At 41.1% G+C, this 19,380-nt stretch overlaps 1 protein-coding gene across 9 annotated transcripts in view; it reads right to left on the bottom strand.

Moving 5' to 3' along the window:
• Nucleotides 1-1,300: 1,300 nt before the first annotated feature.
• Nucleotides 1,301-19,380, bottom strand: part of ARHGAP5 (Rho GTPase activating protein 5) — a 172,215-nt gene continuing 154,135 nt past the window's right edge. For 6 of the 9 annotated variants that reach the window (XM_039536939.1, XM_039536942.1, XM_039536943.1 and 3 more), the window contains one exon: nt 1,301-2,389. In XM_039536939.1, the coding sequence (XP_039392873.1) occupies nt 2,059-2,389 (331 nt within the window). In that variant the 3' untranslated portion in view covers nt 1,301-2,058. Of the gene's footprint in view, nt 2,390-3,397; nt 3,476-11,644; nt 11,701-19,380 lie in introns of those variants that run through there. The other 3 variants (XM_039536945.1, XM_039536944.1, XM_039536946.1) reach the window with 3 other exon arrangements.

Genomic DNA, 19,380 nt, shown 5'->3' on the forward strand with positions numbered 1-19,380 from the left:
ATAGAAATAGTTTGGTTTGTTTCCTGTACAGTTTGATGCTTTGTCTATACCATATATAGTAGAAAAATAAATTCTTTAGCAACCTAGAAACAGTTTATAAAACTCTTGAAGTTTAATTTTTCTTTGCTAAACATGCCAATGTTAGACTGACACCTATAAATAAAAGCTATGTAGACAACAGATGTAATGTAAAACAAGTTAAGAATACTACAATTTACAGGACAGACTTTATTATTGTACTTTATCAATTCCTGTATGCTTTGCGACAGGACTAGGGCTTTTTGTTCTTGTTTTCTTAGAAAAGATAATTACTTGCAAGAATATAACACAAATATCAAGATAATTTATCATATACATGTACTTCAACAGCAGCCTTGTTTATGGTATCATCTTAATCTAGAATGATAATCCAAGTCATAATTAGAAGTACAATACCTAGGACATAATTGGGAAAGGCAATTTTTATTTTAGGAAAATGGAGTAAATCAAAAACTCTTAAGAGCCTTAATTCTCAAAATCATCTATTTACTATAATACATATAAGACGATCTTAAAATCTCATTATGAATGAAGATTACAACGGTGACCCATCATAAAGCTTTTTTAAACTACACATAAGATATCCTAGCAGCTGAGTGAACCAAATTTATTTTTTTCCTTTCCAGACCCAAAACCAAAAAGCTATAATTTGAGCATGAAATAAAAAAAACTGCTAAAAGTCTCAAATATTTTTTACTTATGGCCTCCCCTCAATTCTGTTACAATGTGTAGTCTTCTAAAACAGTTACCACCAATTAAATGTTTAAAAAAAAATTAAAAAAGCAGCACTCTTTTAAAGCAAAATTGGTACCAATGTCAAAGAAAAAAGTAATAATTAAAAATGGTGCAAAAAGTCAGTAATTTTGAATTTTTAGTACAACATACCACCGAAAAAATATGAATACAAATTTGTGATTTTATATATACACTCCAAAGAGGTTAACTGTCAGTACCCAAAGTATTTATTGCTATATATTAGCAATGCATTTTTGTATATCTTTAAAGGGCCGCATAAAAATAGATTTAAAGAATAGATTAAATTGAAGTCCTAGATTAAAACATTGTTTGGTTTACAGAATTTTACTACAACAAAATTCATGTTTATGTATGAAAAGTTATATAACCTTGTATGAAAATGTCATGAACTATTTTCTACACACTAGATGTGTTCCCAAGTGGGAAAAATTAAAATATCTAAAATATATTAGATTAAGTTTACAAGACCATCAATGATCTTTTAAACATGCAGCTGTTTACAGAATTAACAGTATTACAAAATGTTTAATTCAGTAATGGAACATAAGGAAATAACTAGGAGACATCAAAATTTTTGTACAATATTTGAAACTCACTTTTACAACAAGCATGTCCTTGGTATTGTGCTGTAAGAAATAATAAGCAAGTTCAACAAATTGTCCACAGGTTTACTTAGAAGTAAAAGATGGAAGGTGCAGGATTGTAATATTTTCAACAGTGCATTTTGCATTTTTTCAAAAACCATCCCAAGCATACTACAGCATAAGTAGCCAGGAGGTTACAAAATAAACTACAGCTGGGCTTCAGTTGTCTACACAGAATGCCTGAATGTGAATAACGCTGACAAAAATAGCACATTAAATAACAAAAACAGCCATAAAGCAGGCTGTAAGCACTGAATGTATCATAAATGTGATCTTTTAAATCATTAAATTTCTATAGAAAAATTTTATTCACAATATATTGTGACAAACTGCCACAGGAATGATATAGTGATTGCGATAAGGTTTCATGCAGCAGCAGCTTTGTACTTTATAGCTATTTTTGTTTTTAAAAATTAAACCTCTCCAGTCATGCTTATCCCATGGTTTTGATCTGCAGTGTGTATGAATGAAGAAATACAGTATGGGTTGTAACAAAAATGTCCCATCAGTTTGGATGTGAATTATTTTTCATAAATATGAAGTACATTACTGAATCCTGAAACATGCATGTCTAGCTTTATTTTCTGTCCAATGCCAGGCTGCCTGCATCTTCTTCTATTTATATAATACCAAGAGGATCTGCTTGTAATTGTGGTTGTATCAGCTGAGGTTGCAATGGTGGTGGTAACTGAAGTGGTACCATTGGTTCCACCATCTGCACTGTGTTGGATGGTGGTGGCTGACATGCCACAGAGTTGGAGGTTTCTACAATCTCTCCATTGTAAAAGAAAAACTGGCACTGTTGAATGAAGGTCTCTATAACCGACTGGTGAATCTTGGTGGTAGACAGGAACTCCCGGTTTTCGAAATCAGGTCTCATCAAAGTTGGCCAGAAACAAATTGATAAGTTATCAGCAGTCATAAGATTGGTTCTATTTTGCTGGCTAACCCTGAAATGAGAATAAATTTTCAGAACACGTTCACAAAGAACAATTAAAAATGATATACAAACAGGTCTGATTTCAAATATTTTCATAAACATGAACTTTAATGCAAAAGAATATTTTTACAAATATCTATTAAAACAATAGCATTCTTAGATGTTACACTGATGCAAATCCAGAAATGAATATTTTAGATTTAACAGCTAACAGATAAGACTGACTTGGTGTTTTACTATTCAAATTTGAATCATGGTGAAAATTAAAATGCAAGAAGTTATCCCCCATTTTAAAGAAGTGACAATGAATGTATATGTTAGAGTCCAGCAACTCTCAGGGGATTTCCTGCCCTGCAAGGTAAAATCCATTAGCTCTGCATAACGTTTGACCTTTGTGCTGAGAGGGGTAGCTACGGGGGGGCTATAGCAAATTTTGGAGTGGCTATAGCCCAAATAAGACCTCCCCTAGCACCACCCCTGCCTGTGTGTCTTTTAAATTATAAATTACTTTTTTTTGCCGATCTCAGTGTTCTGATTGGTCTTCAGTTTAATGCAGCTCTATAGCTGCTAAACAATCAAGCCCTCTAACACTGTCTCAGCCCGAGGGGCAGTCTTAGGGAAAATGGCACCCCCGCGCAAACTTCTATTTTGGCATCCCTTCTTTGGAGGCAGGGTGGGGTTGGATCGGCTCAGGCTGTCAGCCCCAGCATGTGCGAGGCTAGGGCTTACAGGTGGAGTGCCGCCATGCATGGGGGCTTACAGCTCATGAGCCCCACATAAGAACCTTGCAACCCCCAGTTTGAGGACCCCTATTCTAGAAGAAAAAGACGACAACATGCCTATACAAAGAGGAACCTACATTTAGTGATATCTATCTATCAAAAGAAAAAAGCAAGTAAAGATTGAAATATTTCACTTCATTATAGGCTTTTCATATTAGCCAGTGATAAAATAGTGTCTGAAATTAAGCCGTGCTACTAAGCAAATTCCCACTGTTATCAGCAGGTGTTTTGCTTACATCAAGATGCACAGGTTGAAGTGCAACATGTCTCCCCTCACAGTTGAAAGCTAGATGATTCTGCCATGTCATCACTAGCTAAGGTGAAAAAAAAGAGTATAAATAGGAGTAAGATTAACTTTTATTTTTTAAAATGTTTAAATTTAATTTAGCTGGGCAAAGCTGGCAAAATTTTTTTGCGAAATTCAATGGAAAAGTTGTCACCCGTTCATTTTGAATGGTTTGAGCTCTCCCAATTTTATTTTTCACAAAATTTCGAAGTCCCATTTTTTAAAACTTTCTCTTGAGAAATCTACTCCCAACTTGATGTTTCAGTTTTATATCTTTGACAGCTTGCGCAAAAGCACCACAGTAGCTTGACTTCCAGCTGATTTCATTTTTTAGTTCTGAAACTCAAGTTCAAGATGCTAAAAAGATGTTTTTAGCTTGCCTGGGGAATGGGGGAATCTATAATACAAAGAGTTGAGGCCAGGACATGCATTTTGCTTTTTGTTCTGCAAGATGGAAGCTGTTGAATGAAGCATCATAAAGTGAGCTGGAAAGAATAAAAAAGGTACCAATATGCTGCTTCAGTGATTATCCTGAGACTCATTAACTGTATTGTACATTTCAGATATTTGTATAGATTTACAGTTATTGTACATCAGTGGCCTCCAACCTTTTTACACCCAAGATCACTTTTTGAATTTAAGGGCAACCCAGGATCTAGGATGACCAGATGTCCCGATTTTATAGGGACAGTCCCGATTTTGGAGTCTTTTTCTTATATAGGCTCCTATTACCCCCCTGCCTCGTCCCAATTTTTACATTTGCTGTCTGGTCATCCTAACTCTGCCCCTTCCCCAAAGCCCCGCCCACTCCACCCACTCTCTGTCACTCGCTCTCCCCCACCCTCACTCACTTTCACCAGACTGGGGCAGGAAGTTGAGGCTCAGGAGGGGGTGCGGGCTCTGGGCTGGGGCTGAGGGGTTTGCAGTGTGGGAGGGGGCTCTGGGCTGAGGGTTGGGGTGCAGGAAGGGGTGAGGGATGCAAGCTTTGGGAGGGTGTTGGGGTGCAAGAGGGGGCTCTGGGCTGTGGCAGAGTATTGGGGTGCAGGGCGCTGACTCTGAGAGGAGGCTCAGGGCTGGAGCAGGGGGTTAGTATGAAGGAGGGGATATGGGGTCAGGGCTGGGGCAGGGTTTTGGGGTGCAGGAGGGGGTGGGGTGCTGGCTCTGGGAGAGGGCTCAGGGCTGGGGATTGGGGTGCAGGAGGGAGTATAGGGTACAGGAGGGGGTATGGGGTGCTGGCTCTGGGAGTGGACTCAAGGCTGAGGTGTGGCCTCCCGCCGGGCGGCACTTACCTCGGGCAGCTCCCGGTCAGCGGCACAGTGAGGCTAAGGCAGGCTCCCTGCCTGCCACAGCCCCATGCCACTCCTGGAAGAGGCAAACACGCCCCTGCAGGGGTGGGGGGGATGACACATGGCTCTGTGTGCTGCCCCTCTCTGCAAGTACCACCCCCAATGCTCCCACGGGCAACAGTTCCCCGTTCCCAGCCAATGGGAGCTGTGGGAGCAGTGCTTGCAGGCAGGAGCAGTGCTCCGAGACCCAGTCCATTGCAATTGACGAGTTGGTCACCACTGTTGTACACTGTAGAATCATTATCCTGAAAACAAGAATCAAGACTATCTCCACAAAGCAGGTCTATGTTAACAGACTGTTTGTCCCTGTTGACACAAACCTTCTACACAGGGGGGCAAAAATGAAGACTTTCTGTGCAATGAAGGGCTTTGTTTAATCTGCAACTTTGGAACAGCTGTCACTCATTTTCCATTGCTGATTTCCCTGACCATCACCTTTTTCCCTTCAACATAGGTCTGCTGCCTCCTCCTAGTCCTTGCCATATCCAACCCTTCTGAGATTTCCAGTCTACTCACATCAGTGACTTCTCTACTTTAAGTCCTCATCCTCTCCTCTGTTATCTCAGTAGATAAAATTTAGATAATGCTTTCCCAGCCAGAAGGCCGAGAAGCGATTACACTTCCCTTGACTCCTTTGACTCTCTCCCATTGCAAGATTTGCCTAATCAAGCACAAGCCACAGCTCAGCCCCTCTCCTATATCTGTTGCTTATTTTAATAAACATGATTATTTCACTGTTAACTTGTCCTCCCCTTCCTCATTGTCTGCTTCATTCACCTGTTGTCTTTCACCATATTTAAGCTCTTTGGGACAGTAATTAAATTATATGCATATAGCATCTGGCACAATACAGGCCAGATCCCTGATTGGAGCCTCTGTGCATACATAACCAACATGAATTTGTAGTGATATGGCAAGATATAAGCAGTTTTTAACAATTTTTGTCAGTATTTTATCGATTAGGTTAACTATTGATATTGCTCTGTGTGTCCTACTGCAGTGGGTCTCAAACTTTTGTACTGGTGACCCCTTTCACATAGAAAACCTCTGAGTGCGACCTCTTCTTAAAAATTAAAAACACTTTTTATATATTTAACACAACTATAAATGCTGGAGGCAAAGCGGGGTTTGGGGCAGAGGCTGACAGCTCGCGACCCCCCATGTAAGAACCTTGTGACCCCTGAGGAGTCCTGACCCCAAATTTGAGAACCTCTGTCCTACTGTCTTTTAGATCTTCATACATTTTTTTCCCAAAACATATGGTTATACACGCTTCCAAACAGGAATATGGGATTTTGCCCTTTGAGGAAGTGACAGAATTTTAAGTATTCAAGGTATATAAAACTCCTAAAAAGATGTATAGGTATTCAAACAGTAAAGTATCAAAGAACAGTACCATAACTAATGCCAATCAATATGGTTTTATTAAAAATCTATCTAGTTAAATAAATGTGTGGTGCTTTTTTTGTTTTTGTTTTTTTTAAAAGAGATGATACATTTGGTTGACAAAGGCAACTGTGTTGATGTAATAGCCTTCTGTAAGGCATCTGACTTAATATCACATGATAATCAGATTAAACAATCAGCACTGTACAAAAATCAACATAGTACACATTAAGTGGACTGAACACTGGTACATCCCAAAAAAGAACTGTAAATGGGAAATCATCACACAACATATTTTCTAGGGTCTTGCATGGATCTGTTCTTGGCCAAATGATATTCAATATCTCTATCAATGATCTGGAAGAAAATATAACATTGCTAGGCAAGTTTTCACATGACAACATAGATGGAGTGGTAAATTTTAAGAAGTCAGTTCTACTGAGTAATCAGAATTGCTTAGTAAGTTGGATTCATTTGAACCATTTTAATATACTCAGAAATACTAGGTCATACATCTATGAACAATGAACACGGGTCATACTTACAGAACGGGGAGGGGAGCCCTGAATTTTGGAAAGGAGTGCAATGTTATGCATACGAAAGCTAATGCCATTATTGGATGTATAAGCAGGGGAATATCAAATAGGACTAGGGAGAAGGTATTATCTCTGTATAAAGCATTGATAAGACCAATACTGGTATCCAATTCTGGTGTCCACAATTTTAAAAGAATGTTGACACATTGGAAGGAGTTCAGAAAAGAGTTACAAGAATTATTTGAGGTCTGGGAAACCTGTCTTCCTGTGAGAAAGTTAAGCGATGACTTCTTCATGGTCTGCACATATCTACAGGGGAAGAATATCTTACAGTAGAGGGTTCTTTAATTCAACAGTCAAAGACAGAATTTCCAGTTACTAGAAACTGAAACTAGAAATTCAGACTAGAAATGTGGTGCAAAATTTTAACAGTGAGGGTAATAAACCATTGGAACCGTTTACCTAGGAACATGCTGGATTCTCTGTCACTAGAATTCTTTCAATTCAGTTTTGCTCTCTTTCTACAAGATATGCTCTAGCTCAACCAGAAGTTATGTGCTTGATGCAAGAACTATTGATGAAATTCTATGGCCTCTGTTATGCAGGAGGTCAGATTAGGTGATCATAATGGTCCTTTCTGGCCTTACCATCTATGAAACTCACTGGCAAGCTTGTCTTTAAATCCTGTACTTTACCCAGCAGCAGTATGTTGGATTTTTAGGTTCTTCAGAAAATGGTATATTTGTTTTATAACAGGAGTTCCTGAGAATGAATTGTTATATAAAATTTTTAATGATTTTAATGCTTTATCATCAGCTCCTTAGTGGAGACTTTAATGCAGTGGCCCCCAACCTTTTTTGTCCGGCAGGCACCAGACGATGAGCCACAGAAGACTGTGGTGGCAGACGAGCATCCGCTGAAATGCTGCTGACAAGCAGCAACGTCAACAGGCGTCGCCGCTGAAATACCACCGACAAGCATCATCATCCAGAGGCGTTGCCGCAGAAATTTTGGCGGTGACACCTCTAGATGACGTTGCTTGTAGGTAGCATTTCGGTGGATGCTCATCCACTCGCCAGTATGCAGGCGCACTTACCGGTAGATGCCCTGGCGGGCGCCATGGCACCAGCAGGTACTGCATTGGGGACCCCTGCTTTAATGAAATGACATTTTTAAAGTCACAGCTGGCTTTGTGGCCAATACAAAAAAAAAAAAAAAGGGTTGAAATGAGAGTTCCTTGTGATTTAGATGTGACCACAAGAGAGCTCTTGCTTCTTTGAAGTTCTCAAGTTGCAACTGAATTTCTGTTGTGCCTTTGTTTCTTCAGTTTAAATGTTCCTGACAAAATGTGGGATTCTGTCCTACTTTGAAATACCGCTGCATATATTTATTAACAAGAAGAACAATTGTTTTCAACATATAAAAGGAGAATTTCCATCTTGGTGCCTGATCTTTGATATCCTGCACTCCTACCAGGTGTGTGATCTGAGATAGGTATAACACCTATTTACTAGGCTAAATATTTCACTACTGTTTCAGATTTACTGAAAATCAAACTTTAGATAAGTTTTAGATAAGGAATCTTTACCTTTAAAATGGAAAAAAAAACATACATAAGACTACAGACATAAGACTACATCTTGTTCTGCAATTACAGATTTTAAGGTTTTAGATTTGTTGTTTATCTGGAAATTGGGTGGAGTTTTATCTATTTTGGTTTTTAATATATGATTAAGGTTCACCAAGTTCCTTATCTGCAGTGTGAAAATAATTGGTTAATAAATCTGATAGACAACTGGGACATTAATCCGGACTGAATGTATACACCAAATATTAAGATAATTGTACAAGAAAATATTTTCCTCATTTGCAGTGGCAGAAGTAACTGCAACAGGTAATATTTTGTGTTAATAAATGTAGTGCCTTTATCAAGTAGTATAGGATGAATCAAATACACCTCTACCCCGATATAACGCGACACAATATAACACGAATTCAGATACAACGTGGTAAAGCAGCGCCCTGGGGGGTGGGCAGGGGCTGCACGCTCCATCGGATCAAAGCAAGTTTGATAGAATGCGGTTTCACCTATAATGAGGTAAGATTTGTTGGCTCCCGAGGACAGCATTATATTGGGGTAGAGGTGTATTGTCTGTTTTGAATGTACTATGTCCAGAGATATTTACATACTCATCCTGAATTAGGGCAATATCCACATTCTCTTTCTTGAGAACTTTTTACATTTCAATGAGTAGTTAATGCTGCCAATATTTCATGTACAGAATTTTAAAGAATTCAAAAGACAATAGGGAAGACGTTGCATTTTGTTTAATGCTTGTATCCAAGATTTTTTTTTTAAATTGGCTCTTCTACATATAATTGTTTCCTAGGGTACCCCTCAAGAGGAAAATTAATGAGTCAGTCTGTTGCCAACTGAATAATTTAATTAAATTTTAAGAACACTGTTAAATGTAAACAGGCTAAAATGGTACACAATACCCTGCTGACAGCAAAGGGAGTAGACTAGTTATTAAAAGGTCATGTTTAAAGATAGAACAAATGTTCAGTCTTTAAAGTTATCACAGAACCTTCTTCCTTTTCTCCCTGAAGTAATTCAACATGCTGCCTAGAGCTGCTCTCTGGAGCTCTGTCTTAAACTCCATCCTTGACCCTCTCCAGTGAGACTCCAGCTCTCTATACTTCTCTGAAATTGCTCTCCTCACCTCCTGTCAGGTTGCCTTTTACCCTGTTGACCATGCTTCTCCCTGAAATCTTGTCTCCCTCAGCTTCCATGACTATTCTCTCTTGGCTCTTCTACCTCTCCAATTGCTACTTCAGTGTTTGGTTTGGAAGATTCTTCTCATTCCAAACAATGGGAATTCTACTGGGCTTCTTCCTTAGCCCTCAACTCATCTCTCTGTATGCAAAAGTGATTATACAGAGATAGGTCTGTTCTATCATCTACCTTCTCTGTGCTGACAACACCCAGATCTATTTCTCCACTCTGAACTTGTTCTGCTCCTGGTCCCAGTTAAAATCTCAGCCTTTTTGATATCTGCTGGCCATCTTAAACTCAACATGAGCTTTTAATCATCGCTTCTAAATCCTCCTCATCCCTTCCTTTCTCAGTTATTATGACAAAACTTTCACTTTTTCCTAAGAACTTGAGTGTACCTTTAATTACCCAGCCTAGTCTAGGTATAAGATATCAATAGCTGGAAATAAGAACAATAAGGAAAAAAACTTTCAGGGGCATGGAGTCTATCTCCATGAAAAAAAAAAGTGATATTTCATATAGACCCCCTTAAATAGTACTCTCTGTAACTGATATGGAAAGTATAGACTGCTCCACATTAAGATCATGACAGGTTACATTGTGAGAAGTCATAGGAAATAGTCCATTTAACACAATTATTGAAGCTAAGCACATACCATGGAACTCAAAAGTAAAAATTTTGAAATATATTTTTGAACAAACAGTAACTGCCATTTTAATTACATACCCAAATTAGTTTAAACACAAGGTAGTCTAGAAGTCTTTATGTTTTCTACTCAGGAGCCTTTGCAAATTTCAAAACTTCTTCACAGTTTTTAAACAGAACATATGTTTCTTTAAAGATCTTATGCTGCCAGTCTATTCCACTGGTTTCAAATGATCCATTGAGGTCCCTTCCAGTCCTACATGTCTATGATTTTCAAATCCTTTTACCATCTATTACTGTGGTCAAATATAAGGCAATCTCTTGCATGAGTTTTGTTCTGTATACTGCACGACGTCCCCATTTTGATCTGGTTCCACTCTTTCAGAGCTGTTAACTTTAATAACCAACTTAGCAGGACTTTCTTTCCTACTATTCAGAAAGGTTTCTCTAGGGAGATATAGAAAGCTATTTTTGTGGTTTAATTAGTTGGGAAGCCAAATAGTTTGAATGAATATCTTAAAAGGATTCAGCTGGGAGATGCAACATGTGACCTCTTATTTAGCATTTTATTTTTCAACATGTTACTGTTACAGCGAACTAAACATAATAGTATCCTGTAATGTATTTTACTATAATACACATTCCCAATCAAATCAAACATTATATAACTACATTAAAAGTCCACAAGAATACATTAAAATTGGATAGTTAGTCCAGAAATGCAATTATGGTTGAATATTCAACTGTAAGTATGTCACCTTGAGCCTACGTATTATAAAAATTTTATACTATATTGTGCTATTTAAGAAATATTAGTCATTATGAGATATTTTTCTGCTCTAGATGAAGTTAAGCAGAAGAATATACACAATCTAAGAATCAGGGAGTTTCTTAATAATCACTTGAAACAGCCTCATCCATTGCACAGATTTTTAAAAATTGGACAAAAACTCACTAGAATGCACTCTACTCTAGTCACACCAGTTTGGCTTCAGTTGAGTTAAATCTAATTTATACCAGTGTAACTGTTATCACAATCAGAGCCAAGGCTTTTCAGGGCATATTCTTGCATTGGTGGGGTGAGAAATCAGATGACCAAACTGGTCTTTTCACTCTTCTTTCCATAATTCTGAACATTATGTACTTGTATATATACACACCAAGTCATGGTATGGGTGGTGCCCATCTGCTAGTCTCAAGATTAAAAACAATTCCTTATTTGTTAAAATCAAGGAAAAACCTTGAAAGCATCAAATTCTCATGTAGAAGACCAGATTTGAGGAGACAAATATAAGACTTTCACTCCATAAGAAATATTTGTTTTCAAGCAGTTTTATTAAATAACACTTAAAGATGTTATGAAAAGCCAGGTGCAAAATAGACATGACCCTAAGTACCCCTGTATTTACACCTTACACACTACTGCAGTGTTTGTACAAAATATGCCTTGTAATGAATTCCCTCTGTCTAATGTTACTATAATATATTTAAGACAAAGACAGCCTACCCTAGGTTTCAGAGTAGCAGCCGTGTTAGTCTGTAAAAGTGATAAACTGGTCTGTCCTAGAAAAAGGAATGTGATTTTAAATCAATGTACATAGGAGCCATAAACAAAGCTATCAAGCCAAACCTGAAGAGGTTATCTTGAGCCTGAACTCGAGAGAGAATTAACATAGCTCCTGTAGTTAGAGAGACAAGAGACCGAATCCCCAGGTGGCCTTCCTAACTTTGAGAACAAAACCATTTTTTTGGGAATATAAAGGACAGAGAAACTCCATCTTTATCTTTTACCTGTGAAGACAAGGGAAATTTCTGTAGAAGGTCCTAGAGAGACAGTCAGTCATGCTAGACAAAGAATAACTGGTGAGAGAAACCATCCTAAAGACCGTACCTTGCTAGTTTAAGTTCTCGACTTTTAGGTGCATATTGTCACTTCTACTACTAACCATCTTTACCTTTATTTCTTTTACTTGGCATCACTTCACCTATGTTCTGTTGTTAATCAACTTGTTTTATTTTTCATCTAACCCAACCCAGTGCTGTGTTTGAACTGAACTGTTAACTCCAGTTAAATTGGCAGGCTACTGGGTATTGTCTCTTTAAAGGAGCAAACATACCTTCTTATTTCTCTGAGTACTCCAGGGGAACACTGCAGACTCCAGGACAGACAGTTCTGGGCAAATTTGGAACTGTAGGTGTGTTGGGGTCATCTTGCCAGGTGTAACCAAAACTGGTAGAAACCAGGGATGAGGCTATTGTGTTGTAGGCAGGCTGCTAGGGTCAGAGAGCTGAACAAATGGTTACTTACCTGTAACTTGTTCTTCTAAATGTGATGCAGACATGTATTCTACTTAGGTATGTGTGCTTGCACCCAGCACATTGGAGCTGGAAAACTGCCTAGCAGTATTCATAGGGGCAGCACTCATGCCCTGTGCCCTAGCCCTTCCCCTGGCCATATAAAGGTGGTGCCGCCCCAATCTCCTCAGTTCTTTCACACAGAATGCCAGAAGTACAGACTCTGATGCAGAGGGCATGGGGCGGGAGTCATGAAATACACATCTGCATCACATTTCAAGGAAAAACAGTTACAGGTAGGTAACTAACTTCAGCCATTTCTGAAGAGGACATTGGTGCATACTTCCATATTGGACTACGCGTGTGCATGCAACCATATGGCCTAGCAACTGCAGACATATTCGGGCTGTAGTTGATGGTTGAGACTGCAGCTCCAGACGCAAGGAGAATTGCCCAGAATCACTCCGCTCGCAGAAATGCTCTTGAACTTGTAGAGTCTATCGGTGTCCCAATGAACTTGATTCTTTGAGCAGGGCCGGCCCAGAACATTTTGGCACCTGAGGCGGGGAGCTTAAATGATGCCCTCATGCCTCCTTGCTTGGGCCAAAACTTTGAAAGGTCTCAATTCTGCCTTCTTCCTGTTCTACTCCTCTAATGGTACTGCTCTGTAATCTATCCCAATCTATCCCAATCTAAAGGAGAACTAAACTTAAAATGCCTTGTTCAAAATTTTTAAATAACACTTAACTTTCAAACACCTGAACAGCAAATGTAACTTTTCTTGTCTGCATAGTAAACACTGGCATTTTTATCTGTTTGAATAATCAAAGTAGTGCTTTCCATGCCTTCTTGGTTGCAAAGATTTGAACTGCTTCCTGAAGGTCCACAGTCTGGGCCAGCTCCTGCTCTATTGAGATGGTTGCAAGGCCGACCAGCCTCTCCTGTGTCATTGTGGCGCATAGATGTGTTTTTATTAACTTCAGATTGCAGAAGCTGCGTTCTCCATTGGCAACTGTTACAGGAAGTGTTAGAAGGTATGTGCAGAGCAACGAAAGCATTTGGAAAGAGGATGGTCATCTTATTTGTGCACATATATTCCAACTTTGGAGTTGATCCTGCCGAAATGTATCTTGAAAGGGCTTTCAGTTCATCACCTAAATCACTCGCATCAATATAGCGCATGTCATCATGTGTTAACACTGTCTCTAGTGCCCTGCATTGCTGGTGTAGGTGTTCTTCAGGTATAGTGAGGAGTTTTGGAATATCCTACAACATCCCAAATATACTGCTGTGTTCCTTGAGCTGCATGAAACGTTCTTCAACTGACTGTATTGCACAATCTAGCACCTGGTTAAAGAATTCAACTTTGAATTGTTGTTTGGGGTCTCTTATGGGATTATCCCATGCCTCTTAATCAAAATGTCGTCTTCTTTGGTGACTTTTGTATACTTAAATGGGTGGGAAAATAGCTTCAGGGTGAAGTTACTTTACCAACTTCTGTGCAGTCTTCCGAACGTTTTGAAATCTCTCATCTGACCAGTAAGACTGTAAGGATGACTTTGCTTTGTCCAGTTGTTCCATTCGTCTAGCTATATCAACGCAACACCTTGGAGTCTCTTACTTACAACATTTATTTCAATCAGTATGTTATGCCACAACACTAAGCCACACAGGAATTTGAAGTTATTTATGTTTCTGGTGATTCCATTTCCCTCTGCCACTGTTCTCCCACGAACAGTTCCTGTCATAGCATTATCCTCCATAATGCCAACTATGGCATCATCTATCTTCCCAATTTGGTGTATGATAGGCTTTATCGCTTCCACTCAACTTTCCCATCGTGCGGCACTCTGTGGTTTCAGTGTCAGAGAAGATATTCCCAGATGTTGCTTCAAAAATTGCCACCGATGACTCAACGCAGAGAAAAATACATAGATGCTTTGAATTGCATTAAAAAATCCAGCAGAAGCTGATGCTGCAACTGTATGGGACAAAAAAAGCTAGAGGGTTTAACTCTTGGATCCGTGTCTGCACTCCTCTGTTCTTTCCTCTCATATTGGCACCATTATCGAAGCCCTGACCTCTCATGTCACCTATCACAATTCCGTTTCTTCCAGCTTTTAAAGAAGCACATTTGTCATACCAGCTCCTGTAGTATCATCAATATCAATACATTCTAGAAAATGCTCTCTGACAGTCACCATTGCAGGGACATTTTCACTAGGTTCTGCTGTTGTTACAAAATGCACCATTAAAGTCATTTGTTCCGTATGGCTGATGTCAGGTATGCGGTCCAGAATAACAGAGTAATATCTTGCTGACTTTAGATCTGCCATAATCTTCTGCTTGACTTTTGTTGCCACTAACTATATGATCTCATTTTGAATTGTTTTTCCAACGTAGTAGTGTGTGTACATTTCTTGGGTGGTGACTCTCTTCTTAGATGCTCCTGGAGTACAGCATCAAACTCAGCCATCAGCTCCACAATTTTAAGGAAGTTTCCATTATTTGGCACATACAGCTGATCTGAAGTGCCACACAGTGCTAGGTTTTGGGTAGCAAGCAGTCTCACAATGGCAAATGAGCCTTTTCGGAACATTTTGCCAGTAAAGAGACGCTGATGCAATCTTCTCTTGATGCTGATCGTCTATGGTGGCCTTTAATCTTAGTCTCATCTCAAGCTCTTTCCACCTATGGAATGCTCTCTGGTGATTTCCTGCCTCCTTATGGCATGCTAGATTTCTAGCCAGATTTTTCCAGTCTTTTGTTCCTGTAGAACCCAATGTGGCTAGAACATTAGACTGGAAGAGTCTGCTACAAAAACAGTATGCAGCATTCTGGGGTTTTGAGAACATAAGCCACAGCCTCTCCACTTTGTCATCATTGGGGATTTCATGCCAGTAATGTGGTAGATGGAAACTTCTGTTTTCATTGTCGTTGGGGAACATGAAGTTTTTCACTTGCTGTGGCCTATGCAGTACAAGGAAGTCCCTCAGGCTACTGCTCAAGTGGGTCCACAGTCCTGGATCATCTAGACTTAAGGAACTAAACTCAGCAGCAGCTGTTTCTTGTGCCTCCACCATACTCTTCTCTGATCTACACTTTTCTTCAGGAATGTGCATGGTTACATTCCATTTGAGATGGAGATATGGATGCTACAGTAGCTGCCAGGTCACCTGCACTCTGACTAACTGGAAGATCAGGCAACTCCTCACCACTCATATCCTCACTGGCTGTGGAAGGGTCATCGTGAACATTTGTGTCTATGTATCTCAGGAAAGCTCCTTCCTGCTTATATAAAAAAGCTTCCTTTGCTTTCTCTCTTTTTCTGAATGCTGTCCCAGAGGGGCGTTCTCTTCTTTCACTCCTGACTGCTGTTCTGTGCCAGCTATAGTGGCTCTCAACACTCAGTTGAAGGGGACAAATAAGCAGGCTGGTAGCAGGGCTTGAGTGAGGGAAGATATCAGCGTCTTAAGGGCTTAACTGGCTCCTACAACTTCAGTTGACTGCCTGTTCTCCTCAAGTGGGTTCAGGGAAGCAGCAGGAAACAGGAAGCTCCCTGAGAAGCTGGTGTAAATCAGTCCAGGCTCCTGGGGGTGCTAGAGAGGTACATAAGAGGCTCCTCTTCCTCTCTCCCCCGGCAGCTCCTGCTGCTTTCTGTTACCCCCACTTCCACCCCCCAGTCTGGTACCAGAGGCGGCCGCCTCAGTTCGCCTCATGGTAAGGCCAGCTCTGTCTTTGAGTTGGAACCAATGTTGTCTTTCCGCTGTTTAGGAGGAGACCTAGAGGACCAAGTAGGCGTAATTTAAAGTGAACATGACAGAGGACTTCCTCTCTGGACTTGACCCCTAGTAACCAATCACCCAGATATGGAGGGATATGAATACCTCTCTTCCTGAAGCATGCTGTTACCACAATCATGTATTTGGAAAATCCCAGGGAGCAGAAGGTAGGCTGAAAGGCAGCACAGTGTACTGGTAGTGCTGGCCAGCTACCAGAAAACTGAGGAACCTCCCATGGCTCAGAACGATTGCTATGTGGAAATAAGCATCCTGCAGGTCCATAGCAGCAAACCAGAGATTGTGATTTAAGGCAGAGAGGATAGTTGCTAGGGTGACCATACAGAATCTCACATATATGATATATTTGTTGAGATTGCAGAGGTCAAGGACAGGTTTCTTCCGTTGCTTGGTTTTGGGAACCAGGAAATATACGGAGGAGAGCCCCTGTCCCCGATGCTGCCGGGAAACCTCCTCTATAGTCACCAGAGCCAACCGAGACTGCTTGAGGAGCAGATTCTCATGAGAGGGGTCCCTGAAAAGGAAGTGGGTGGGGAGGAGGGATGGAAAGAAACAGTATGGCATAATTCAATCTGACGGTGCTTAGGACCCAGCTTTCCATGGTAATTGAGTCCCAGACATGATAAAAACAAGCTAGTCTGTCCCCAAACAGATGGAAAGGAGAAAGAGAGGTCATCACTGGATTACTGTCCTGGACGCAAGAGTTAAAACAGGTGCTTGCTGGATGCTGGGGAGAGAGGGAAAAGGAGGAACGGGAGAGTTGGCAGGTTAAACCCAGAACCAGAGAACCCTCTCTTCGGGGATCTGTGGCCCTTCCAGTAGTCCCTCTTCCTTACAAGAAGGGAGAACTGTCTGAAAAAAAGTTGCTGTGTTGACCGCAATAGTGGCATCTCTTTATGGCCAGAGTATATACTCCCAAAGAATGGGTCTTAGCTATGGAGTCTTTAAAAGAGTGCAGGGTTTCATCATTTTTTCCCAAAAATAAATACCAGCCATCAAACAGTAAGTCCTTAATGGTCTGCTACACCTCACATGCAATGCCCAAATTCTGCAGCCATGAGGCCCTCCTCATGGTCACAGCCAATGCTGTAACTCTGGTTGCGGCATCTACCATGTCCAGAGCTAACTGCAACAGTCTTAGCCACCATATGACCTTTTGCAATGAATGCTGTAAACTATTTCCTGGGAGGGTTCTGGCAACTTATCCATAAACTATACAATATACATGGCTGTCCAATTGACAGAGTCATATTTAGAGACCAACACCAGATTGTTCCCAATGGAAGAGAAGGTATAAATCTTCCTCTCCATTAAGTCCATCCTTTTGGATTTTCTCCATAGGGATGGACTTATACCTTCCCTGCCATGCAGTTTCCACCAGAGAGTTAGGGGCCAGATGGGTGTAGAAACCCTCAAAACCTGGCATTGGAATGAAGTACCGCTTTTCTGAATGCTTTGCCATGGGAAGCAATGAAGCTGCAGTATTCCAGAGGGCTTCTACAGGCTCCAAAAGAGCCTCATTCATCAGGAGGGACACTCTCCCTAAAGTATCAGAGGGGTAGCCGTGTTAGTCTGGTTCTGTAGAAGCAGCAAAGAATCCTGTGGCACCTTATAGACTAACAGATGTTTTGTAGCATGAGCTTTCGTGGGTGAACACCCACTTCTTCGGATGCAAGCAGTGGAAATTTCCAGGGGCAGGTGTGTATATATAAGCAAGCAAGAAGCAAGCTAGAGATAACGAGGTTAGATCAATCAGGGAGGATGGGGCCCTGTTCCAGCAGCTGAGGTGTGAAAACCAAGGGAGGAGAAACTGGTTCTGTAATTGGCAAGCCATTCACAGTCTTTGTTTAGTCCTAAACTGATGGTGTTAAATTTGCAGATGAACTGGAGCTCAGCAGTTTCTCTCTGGAGTCTGGTCCTAAAGTTTTTTTGCTGGAGGATGGCCACCTTAAAATCTGCTATTGTGTGGCCAGGGAGGGTGAAGTGTTCTCCTACAGGTTTTTGTATATTGCCATTCCTAATGTCTGATTTGTGTCCATTTATCCTTTTCCTTAGAGACTGTCCAGAAGCATCCAAAGGCTTCCAAGGAGGCCACTGGGCTTACAGATGAGGCATTGTGGGCCAGTATGCACTGGGCCAAGAGCCCCTGTCCCAACTGCAAGGCAGATGCCCATCTCCGTACTGATGGTCATCCAAAGGGGATCTGTGATGCCTATCTGATGACGAAGGGTAGGATGACCCAGACCGGAGCTTCAGGAGTCCTGGAGCTTCTCTGCTGACAACGGGGTAAACAAACAGACTCAGCACTGGCGCTGAAGAGGAATGGGAGATCAGCAATGGCAGTACCAAATGAGAGAGAGAGTCCCATCCAGTACTAGGAGAGGCACCAGTATCAAGACTAAGGGCTGCACTGAAGTTGACAAAGAAATCTGCTGCCAAGATGACAGTGCTGAAGGATGCACCACCACCAGGGGCCATTCAGTGCCAGGCCCAATGTTGGCCTCAATTCCACAGTCTGAGGCCCAGACGGTGCTCTGGTGATGACAAGCCCAGGAGCTCTGCAACATGACCACAAGATGCCAAGGGCACAACAAAGGACAAGGCTGTAGAAACCATATCACCAACCAACTCTTGAACCAGTGGAGAGGCTGGGACTGAGGGGCAAAGCAGGTCAATGCTGCTTGTTATGCTGCCAGCATGGAGACAGTTGCGTGGTGCCGACATCATTGGTATCAGACTCAATGAACGCCCCATGGCCAGAACCAGAGTCAACAGTACAGGCTCTCAGAGTGGTATCAGGGAGCAGTTAGATGACACTGCTCCATCCTGTGTGCTGGAGGAAATACATTGCTCCTCTTAGAAGATCAGGAGAAGCCTTTCCAAGCCCTGGAATGGTCCAGATTCATTTTATGGGATCTCTTCCTCACCATACCAGGAGGGAAAACAACAACCCCTTTTTCCTCTTGGAGAAATGACAGAGCCCAAGCATGGAGCAGAATCACTTGCCAAATCTGAAGGTGACTGCTGATCTGACACTGAAGCCCTCATGTAAGTGGGCCTCCTTCAGGTGCGTGTCTCTCACCACCTGAGTCCTCACTGTGAATGACTTGCAGATGGTGCACCACTCTTTAATGTGTCCTTAACCAAG

This window comes from Mauremys reevesii, linkage group 4, assembly GCF_016161935.1.
Source record: "Mauremys reevesii isolate NIE-2019 linkage group 4, ASM1616193v1, whole genome shotgun sequence".
Lineage (NCBI taxonomy): Eukaryota > Metazoa > Chordata > Testudines > Geoemydidae > Mauremys > Mauremys reevesii.